Source organism: Mus pahari, chromosome 18, assembly GCF_900095145.1.
Source record: "Mus pahari chromosome 18, PAHARI_EIJ_v1.1, whole genome shotgun sequence".
In the NCBI taxonomy this organism is placed as follows: domain Eukaryota; kingdom Metazoa; phylum Chordata; class Mammalia; order Rodentia; family Muridae; genus Mus; species Mus pahari.
In genome coordinates, this window is record NC_034607.1 from 45,983,910 (window position 1) to 45,994,122 (window position 10,213).

Sequence of the window (10,213 nt, forward strand, 5' to 3'; positions counted from 1 at the left end):
TATGTCTGAGGAAGCTGAAGAGGTAAGACGGCAGTCAGGAAAAGGCTACCGGTACTCTGACCTACCATGTTGGGTTCTAGAAAGAAAAGAGAACAACATCTGGTCAGCAAGTGTGTTAGTTAGGGTCCTCCAGAGGAACAGTCTCTCTCTCTCTCTCTCTCTCTCTCTCTCTCTCTCTCTCTCTCTCTTGTTTTTTGAGACAGGGTTTCTCTGTGTACAACTGTGCTGACACCTAGAAACCTCTCCTTTCCTAGTCGTCCGGCTCTTGTCTCTTGTAGTACAGGAGGAACAACAATGGACTTCAGAACTCATGGAATTCGGCCAGCCGGTTAACACAGCCTCTACAGGTATGCTGACGACCCATCCTGTTATGGAGTTCTGCTCTGTCTGCCTTCACATCCCTCTTCATCTGAGAATTGTATGAGAACTCTAAGGGGCTTGCAGCCTCTCACCGGGTCCTATCACTGCCACTCACAATCATAGTGCCTGATCTCTTTCAGGCATTGCTGTTGTAGCAGATTAACCATTCCATCCACCCTAGGAAAGAACTCAGAGATTGTCAGCAGTGACCATCACCCATAGAAAGCATTTGGAAAGGTAAGGTTAGTAGAGCAGATTGAGATGTTTTTACTACTGATGTAGAAAATCGTTTTTTAAATTTATTTATTTATCTTATGTATATGAGTACACTATAGTTGTCTTCAGACGCACCAGAAGAGGGCGTCAGATCCCATTGCAGATGGTTGTGAGGCACCATGTGGTTGCCGGGAATTGAACTCAGGACCTCTGGAAGAGCAGTCAGTGCTCTTAAGCACTGAGCCATCTCTCCAGCCCCGGATGTAGAAAATCTTACATAACAATTTGAAGTTCAGAAAGGCACATTCTTAATATTTAAGCTAGGGACTTTTTAAGGTCAGGGAACAAGAACAATGGCAGCGCCAGCTGAAGTGGCTCTCGTGCTGAAGCTGGCTGGTGACAAAGGCAATGAATTCTTCGTACCCATCTTTGCCCTCAGCCTACTCTATGTGGTTTAATAAATTTGCTAATGAGTAGATATGCATTCTGAGGGTTTAAAACACAAATGGGTGGTTGTCTTTTGCATAAAAGGTTAGATATGTGGTTCTTTTAAGATTTTATATGATTACTTTTTAAGATAAATAATAAAATAATTGATCCTTTCTCTGTAACTGCAAATTGTTGCCTCCCAGTAAGAGAAAATGGTTGAGAAAATTACCTTGCTAGATCATAATTTTGTAATCTATAGCAAGTTGCTTAGTTACAAATGTACGTGGGTTCTTGGGAATAATTTTTTTTTCTTTTCCTATAATAGATAATGCTGTTTCTTGTAAAGGTATTGGGGAACAGGTTTTTCATAGTCACTCACTGGAAGAAAAATAGAACATAATCACATTGTGATTTTTACTGCTTGAAAGATTGTGCTGGGATATATAAGCTGTAGAAGGAAAAAAAATAAAGTTTTTGGATCCTGCTTATTGAAGTTTTGCTCCATCCACCAAACATGTGTACATATGTGTATGTAAACATGTGTACATATGTGTATGTAAAGTGGTTGGAGCCAGCTCACTAGGGTTTGCTTCATCACCAAAAATATGTGTATGTGCATGTGTGGAAAGTGGTGGGAGCTTTGCTCCATCTACCCAGTGTGTGAATGTGTATGAATGTATGTATGTGTGTATGTGAAGTTGTTGGAGTTTATTAACGTTTGTTTCATTCATTGGGCACCTGAATGTATGTGTGCGTGTGTGTGTGTGTGTGTGTGCGTGTGTGTGTATGTGTGTCTGTGTGTGTGTATGTGTGTCTGTGTCTGTGTGTGTGTCTGTGTGTGTGTATGTGTGTCTGTGTGTTTGTGTGTGTATGTGTGTCTGTGTGTTTGTGTGTGTTTGTGTGTGTGTGTGCGTGTGTGTGTCTGTGTGTCTGTGTGTGTATGTGTGTCTGTGTCTGTGTGTGTGTGTATCTGTGTATGTGTCTGTGTGTGTGTATGTGCGTCTGTGTCTGTGTGTGTGTGTATGTGTGTGTATGTGTGTCTGTGTCTGTGTGTTTGTGTGTGTGTGTGTGTCTGTGTGTGTCTGTGTCTGTGTGTGTGTCTGTGTGTGTGTCTGTGTGTACATGTCTGTGTGTGTCTGTGTTTGTATGTGTGTGTGTGTGATTCTTTTCCCCCTTTCTCTTTCTTTTTTTACCAGCCTACCATGGCCCCCAGTGAGTTTATTCAATGGCCTTTTGCTGCTCCAAGACATTTTTTCACCAGTCTCTTGCAGCCCCTACAGGAATTCTTCATCAGCCTGGAAAAGGAATTTCTCATCAGCACCCGGGGAGCATTCAGGGAGTCGATCAAGACTGTAAGTCCCACCTTAGTGTGCCCTGGATGTCAAAGCTGGTCTTTGGCACACTCTTCCTCAGTCACCACTTCCAAGATTCAAACATCCACAGACCCTGAAGCCGGTCTCAGCCCATTGCTTCCTTGGCACTGGTAGATAATAGGTTTTGAAATTTTGGGGGGGGGGTCTTTTAGAAGGTAGAAGAATCTTATATTATGTTAAATAGTAAGCTCCTTGAAAGCAAAGACATGTCTTATTTGTTAATGTGTAACTATCACTTAGCACAATTCTTGGGACATACTTATCAATACTTGATAAGTTAATGACATGCTTACATGTTCAAACTTAGTCATCTTTCTGAATAACCCTTATGTGCTGCCCATCTTGCTTTCCCCAGGAGTAAATTCAAAATGGTTGATGAAATTAGGTTGACTTGAACCACAAAGAGTTCTATGTTTTGTGGACTTGGTGGAGTCTCCCTAGTATTCCTGGTTTTTAGATACAGGTAGTTTTCCTCTGAACCCAAATGTAATGAATTCGAGCTTTGGGGGGATTGGGTTTTTTTGTTGTTGTTGTTATTGTTTTGTTTTGTTTTGTTTTGTTTTGTTTTAAAGTGTGTGTGTGTGTGTGTGTGTGTGTGAAAATTTCAAGTCTGGTATCTGCTGCAAGACAGTTTCTTCTACACGTGACACCCATGAAATCTTGACAATATGACTACTTAAGTAAGACCTGCATAATGATAGCACCCGTTGACATGTTAAAGTGGATAAGGACTATTTCACAAGGCCTCTGATGTGTCTATAAGAAGATAAAGAGATATGAGGGGATACATTCTGGGGGGGGGGGNGGTANGGGGGAAGAGATGTCTCAATGGGCCCATGCCAAGGCATCCCTTCCCCCTGAGGAACACACCATGGTATAGTATAGAATAGAGTTTATTCAGGACATGGGGAGTGGAGTTTAGAGGGTAGTAGAGGCAGAAAAAGGCAGAGAGAAGGGGAAAGTAGAGAAGTAGAGGCCAACCATGAACACGTGGAAAGAGGGGGGAAGGGAATGGGGAAGGGAGGTGGGAAGGGAAAAGCCCAAGAGGGCAAGAGAGAAGCAAGAGAGCAAGAGGCAAGAAGAGAGAGGAGGGGGGCAAGCAGCCCCTTTTATAGTAGATCAGGCCTACCTGACTGTTGCCAGGTAACTGTGGGGCAGAGCATACCTGGCTGTTGCCAGGTAACTGTGGTGGGTGGAGCTTAGACAGAACACGAACAGCCTCGTCCCTAGATGAAGAGCTACAGGCAATCAATCAATGGGTGCTAAAAGAAGGAGAATCAGCTTCAGCAGGGATAACACCCCTAACAAATGACCCAGTCCCAGGTGACCAGCCCTCAGTACGTGTCCACACAAGCAACACTAACTAGACTTGGTAGGTTACATACACATAATGTATATATGTGACAATAATCATTTTAAAAGCTGAGGCCATGAATTTGAGAGGGAGTGAGGGTCATGGGGAGGGTTGGGGGGAGTTGAAGGCGTGGGAATACCATAAGTCTAATACTTCTGTATGAAGTGCTCCAAAAATTAAGATAACAAAATTGAGTCTTGGAATCAATACTTGAGTAGAAACAACAAAACCAAAACATTTGTCTTGAAAACAGAAGAAATTATTACCTCAGGTAATGAGTCCGTGTCAGGAGGCATGCCAACAATAAACAACATGGGAGCCTGGATGATCAGGGGGAGGGGAAGAGGGAAAGGGGGAGAGAGAGAGAGAACAGGGAACAGATGGACCTGGTGGAAGGGAACCGCCTCCCGGTGTCTTTCCAGACAGACAGAGTTTCCTGTTGCAATGGCTTGTCAATAGCTTAAGGCTTCAGAGTCACTTTTGAGAGCCCTGGAGCTGACATCCTGAGAGAAGTCCATCCTGAAGTTTTTTTTTGTCATGAGGAACACAGGGTCCATGGGCTCACAGATCCTCGGGCCTCTGGCTTGTTTAGAGGACTATGCACCCACTGAGAAGAAGCAAGGCTTATTCCTTAACTGTTCAGCCTGGCACCTTGGCTGAGGTTTGTCTGTGGCTATGCATTGTCACGCTAGATTCTCTACCTGAACATCTAGGCCTGCCAGTGACTTCTCGTGCTTACAAGCGTTTGTTGTGCGAACCTTGTCCCTTATTTTTAAACTATTGGTTAAGTAAAATTGGCTACCGCCAATTATTGGGGGCGTTAACGGTAGTGGGGCTGGAGTGACCTGGCTGGAGGAGGAGGAACAAGGAAGACAGAGGAAACCACCATTAGGGGACATGGACCATGAACATACGGTCAGCAGAAACAGCCTGGGGTACACCGCTGGGAGGGTAGCCAGGCCAGCAGTTAGAAGAGTAGATGAGGGGTTAAACCCCTTTCCCCCCAGAAATTGTCAAAGCCAAATAAAATACCACAGTCTGTGTTCATTCTGTAAGGGCCCACGACTCGCTGAAGAATGATACCCCAACTCAAATAGTGTAGAAACACAGCGCGTGTTTTACTCTGCAGAAGTTAAGCCCAGCGTGCTGGGGGCTCCCATTACCAAGATAGAGTGTTGTGGGGAGCCCTGGTACTGTTTGTATTTTNANGTTAATTCTGCTTCCTCAAGAGGGGCTGCCCCTAAGAGGAGGAGATCATCTACTCAGGTAATTTCATGTGAACATCCTCCCCATTTTAACTAGTCAAATAAAGGCTACAGCCTGTGATCGGTCCCTGGAAGGGAAAGGTGAAGCCGGAGGTTTTAGAGAGTTGGGGAAGAGTAGGGACGAGGGAGGAAGAAGACAGAGGAAGAGGATGGGAAGAAGAGGATGTGGAAGGAAGATGGAGCAGAACCACATGGTGCAGAGAAGCCACAAGTAGCAAGGGATCTCACAGCTGGGGACTAGAGTAGTGTAGTGGTAATCTGCCCCATTTAGGTGTGCAGCTTATAAATTTTGTAACCAAGTTATGTGGCTTTGCATGGGCTTATTGGGGTTGGAGATTTACCACAATAGAGAGATCATGAAGTGAGCTTGCAGGCCTGAGTTAAAGCACCTTAGAGGAATTCCAGGGTAAGTGACCTCTATCTTAATCTGTTGAGTCCCTCTCTAGGGACATTCCAGAACCATTAATGGGGCACGGGGTCTGGAAACTGCTGCTGACCCATTTTCCGTGCCTCAGGTCACGTGGTTTGGGCAGCTTCTGATAGCAGGGCAGTTTCTGACTAGCTGCCTGAAGCCTGTTTGTTTGTTGTGTTTTGTTTTTCTAGTAACTGACTTGCTTGGGCTTGCCTGGACTTTCCCAGCTCTTAGGCGTAAGTCCTGAACTGCCAATTTGAAGCCTGTCATGGAATCACCCTAGCCTTCTCACTTTATTTGTAAACTAGTTGGGGATGAGTTTGAAGTGGTTGTATTACACACCTCTGCTCTGGTTGAGAAAGAAGATAAGTAACTCTTCTTACAAAAATATCACCACACTCTGTACTCTTTAACTTAGCCCCCCAGGATTTATCCAAAAAGCAAAATTAAATAGCTGGTAGTATTTAACAATGGCTCATTCCTACACTGTTGCTTTGGATAGTGATCATGAACATTGCTGTCGATTAAGGCTCTGGATGTAGAATAATGGTGTGAGGTTAAGAAAATGGGCTGTTTGGTTTAAAAAAAAAAAAAAAAAGAGCAAGAGTTGTAGCTCACACAAGGTAGTCTTGTTTACCATGCTAAATACATCAAAGCCACGTGGAAAGGAAATCAAGACCTGTACCCTTCACATCTTAGGGAAATATGGTATGCTTTATACCAAGTTAAGCAATAGGAACGTTTTTGGTGACACTTGGTGCTAGCCACCCAAGGTGTCTTTCTTTCTGTGGCAGCATGAGCTTGGCAGAACACTGAGAACTGGAGGCTGAGAAATAAAAAAAAATGTGGTCTTCCCACTCACAGAAGAGGGTTCTCAGGCATTGTTGCTAGCACAGTGCTGCTGAAAGGGCCTTTGTATGAGTCAGGCACACACGGTAAGTGGGCTGAGGAGACGTGCAGAATCTCTAAGAGTGTGTGATGAGCAGTGTACAAGAGTGCCTTTGGGTTATCGTGTGAGGGGACGCACAGTCTGTAATTTGACTTCTTTGGGTCTTTTTGATATTATATGTTGTACTTTACTGAAGCCTGCTGCAAGCTCTTCTTCTTTCCAATCAGAGTTTCCCTAATTTCGTGAGGGATAATTGAGGCTTTGTAGCATGAATGCTTTAGATTCCTTCATATTTCACAGTCAGAAACAAGTGAGACAGTTGTTTATTGGCATTTGATTACAGGAACATGAGCTCAGTTCTCCTGATTTTTCTAACCACAGATGCATTTCCACACTGCGTTTCCACCCTCCCCGTGTCTAAATCAAGACCAGAAATACAGATAGACTGAGTTATACACTTCTTTAGGTTCCCAGACCTCTTCTTCCTAGAGCCAGAATCCATCTAGAGCTGCAGATTAAGCAATGAAAGACTGGGGTGTTTTACCTCATGGTCCTACTGAGGCTCCTAATAACACTCTCCTAATCTTAGGCCATCAAAGGAGAAACGTCAGACTTAGCCATCAAACCTTCAGCTTCTTTAAATCTAGTCCCAGACAATCAACACCAGAATGGCCCAAGTGATGATGAAAAGTAAAGAAGGGGGCTGGAGAGATGGCTCTGTCGCCAAGATCTTGCAGAGAACAAGGGCGGGAGGATGGGGGTGAGGGAGCGAGAGCAGCGGCGGTGGCCGTGGCAGTGGTGGCGGTTCAGCTTTCTCAACCCCCAAAAATCCCCACCGAGGAGCTGATTCCGAGGCAGTCATATTAGAGTCTTTTATTTACAAGCTGGAGCCCAGGCCACACCATCATCATGGGCACAGCAGGACTGAAGGCTGAAGCCCCAAGTCTGATTTTAAGCAGGTATTTATAGAGGCAAGAAAGGGGTATCTAGCCTGGCACACATCTGATGGGGGAGGGGTCATTATGGCCATTAACATAACAGGCTGGTGCTAGGACATGAACCATAAACTTCACTTCTGCTTTCCTCCTGATTGGTGGGTGTTAGGAAGTGAAGTGCCAGGGGCGGGCTTGTCACCTGGAGGTGCAGATTTGTTAGGGAATAACCTGGAAACTGGTGCTAGGTGCCAACTTGTTAGTTAACTCAAGTTCAACCTCAGGTCAGGTTTTCTAAGATGGAGTCTGAATGCAAGATCAGGTCTCTCACAGGCCTCGTGTCAAGTGGCTCACAACTATCTACCTACGATTCCAGTTCCAGGGGATCCGATATCCCTTTTCCAGTCTCCATGGGCACTGCATGCCTAGGCATAATTCCACATTCACATACACACATAATCAAAAAAAAAATATAAAGTTAAAATGTGTACAGGTCTAGAGAGAGAGCTCAGCAATTAAGAGCATTTCTTACACTTACAGAGGACCAGTATTTAGTTCCCAGCACCCATTTGGTAGCTCACAACCATCTATAAATCCAACTACAGGACACTGAACACCCACATCTGATTTCTGTGGCTTCCCAGCATGAATGCGGTGCACATACATGCATAAAGTAAATAAATCTAAAAAATGAAGATTTCTGATTGAAGATTATCTCCTTAGGCTCCCAGAGTCAGAAATTGCAGGCAACTAATTATAAGGCATACTAAGGCACTATAATAACTTAAGGACCTCGGAGTCTTCTCCAAACTGTACACACTTAAACTTGCAAAGGATACAAGAAAGAAACCGTACCTGGAACTTAGCTGGTACCTGGCCTACACTAAGTACATGCCCCTTTAGTTCTTTCTAATACATGCGTTTATGAAACAGGCACCATCAACCCTTTCTTCTCTTTTGCTTTTTCATTAATCCCTTCTTAAGGGAGCTTTGTACTTCAGGAGCAAGGGGGAGACATCTACACTAGTTTGAGGCTGCCTCTGATTACACGTAGGAGGACCTAACCTCCTATGTCTGGTTTGCCTAAGCTGCAGAGAGGGCTTCGTCCTTTGAGAACAAAACACAACAGATAGTCAATCAGCAGAAGAGTGCCCGCGACGACTTTCTCGCCATTTCTAAACAACCATTATACCACGTTACACCCTGATCTTAACCAGAATTCCCTCAGGATCTGTCTTATTGTCCCAATATTAATAACCAGCATTAATGGCCGATCAGCTAGCTCTGCTCACTGCATCTTGGGGAGGTGTGCAGAGAAATAGGGATATCGGAGTTTAGAAAGACTAAACGTGATGGACAACATGTCTTAGTAGATAAAGGAGCGGGCCTCCAAGCCTGTCCACTGGAGGTGTTTCTTCAGAGCCCATTAGGGAAAAGAGAGAACCTTTTCAGAAGGGAGGAAAGGAGGGAGACTGTTTTTTGACCGAGGGAGACTGTTTTTTGACCCCTAAAAATGCCTTATGCGCGCGCGCCTGCGCAAAATAAAGTTGGTTCGTTTTAAACTACATGCCCCAAGATGCAATTGCAATTTTCTTAAAGACTACTATTCCCGACATGCACTGCAGTCGGGGTTAGCGAAGGAAAAGTCCAGCAAACTCAACTGGAAAGTTTGCTTCTCAGTTACCTCGGGTAAAGGAAAGTTTTAAAAAGGCCTCGGAGCATTTTCCCCGACCCCAGGAGTGGTCAACTGTTTAAATCCAGGCAATAAAGGGGTGGAGCTAAACTGAGTTCCTCCCCTTCTCCCGGGAACTTTTATCTTTCCAAACGTGATCCAGGCTAGAGTTTGAACAGCAAGGAGAAGCTGCACGCCCCGAACTTTCCCAATGGTTTCGGTGACCAGAACCGTGTTTGGAGAGCTGCCCTCGGGGGGAGGGACAGTGGAGAAATTCCAGCTTCGGTCAGACCAGCTGAGTGTGGACATCATCTCATGGGGCTGCACGATCACTGCTCTGCAGGTCAAAGACAGGCAGGGGAAAGCCTCAGACGTGGTGCTTGGCTTTGCGGAATTGGAAGGTGGGTCGCGTCCTGCCCAGGGCTGCTAAACGGTTTGGTCTGCCAAACAGGCCCACACACACTCCTGATCCTGGGTACACCGGGTTCTCCCAGTCACTCACGGGACCTGGCCGAGGTCCCCAAGCTTGGAGCAGTCTAACTTGGAAGCGCGTGAACGGGCTAACTTAACAGGATTTAGAGGTTGGGAAAAAAAAAAAAAAACAAAAACAAAAACGGATCTAATCCAAATCGCTGTAGGACTTGGCCTCCCTTAGTCAGACTTTGTCACTGTTCACGAGGAAGTCAGCTGAGAGAGACCAACTCCCTGGAATGAGCTTAGAACTGTGGGGCACGGGGCGTGTTGCGCTTATTCCTCGCTTGTGGTTTTCTGAGGAATGAAAATCAAAGACAGACGGGCACCTGCTACTATCTCCCCGTCTTCCTCTTGTCAAATGTTCTTTGAGGCCTCCTTGAGCAGAAATGCCTTAGAATTTAGGCCTGATGGAAATTCATCAGACTGCTTGGCTGTTGTGGTCAATGTAGGGTACAGTGCCTTCATCTGCTCAGAAACATGTTCTCAATGCAGGGGGTAGAAATAAGGCCTCCTAAAACGTGGACATGCTCATCAGGATCAGCTGCGCAATTCGGAGCATGTCTTTTTGTTTGTTTGTTTGTTTGTTTGTTTTTAATGGACAGGGCCTCGTTCAGCCCAGGTTGGCCTAGAACTCAATATGTAGCCAAGGCTGGCCCCGAACTCCCAATCATCCTGCTTCCTCTGCTGTTGGCATTACTGGCAAGAGCCAGCCGTTTCATCTTGATCCGTGCACAGGTTTTATCTTAATTTATGCATTTACATAAACTCTGTTAATGCAGTGGACTCACTCAACAAGATAGACAAAAGTCACTTTCAACTTGCAGTTTGGCGGGGGGG

At 45.2% G+C, this 10,213-nt stretch overlaps 1 protein-coding gene across 1 annotated transcript in view; it reads left to right on the top strand.

Annotated features, from left to right (window-relative positions):
• The first annotated feature begins 8,876 nt into the window (after positions 1-8,876).
• The window catches only part of Galm (galactose mutarotase), a 57,610-nt gene continuing 56,273 nt past the window's right edge, over positions 8,877-10,213 (top strand). Inside the window, exon 1 of the mRNA XM_021218364.2 lies at positions 8,877-9,303. Coding sequence (XP_021074023.1) covers positions 9,114-9,303 — 190 coding nt within the window. The 5' untranslated portion in view covers positions 8,877-9,113. The remainder of the gene's footprint in view (positions 9,304-10,213) is intronic.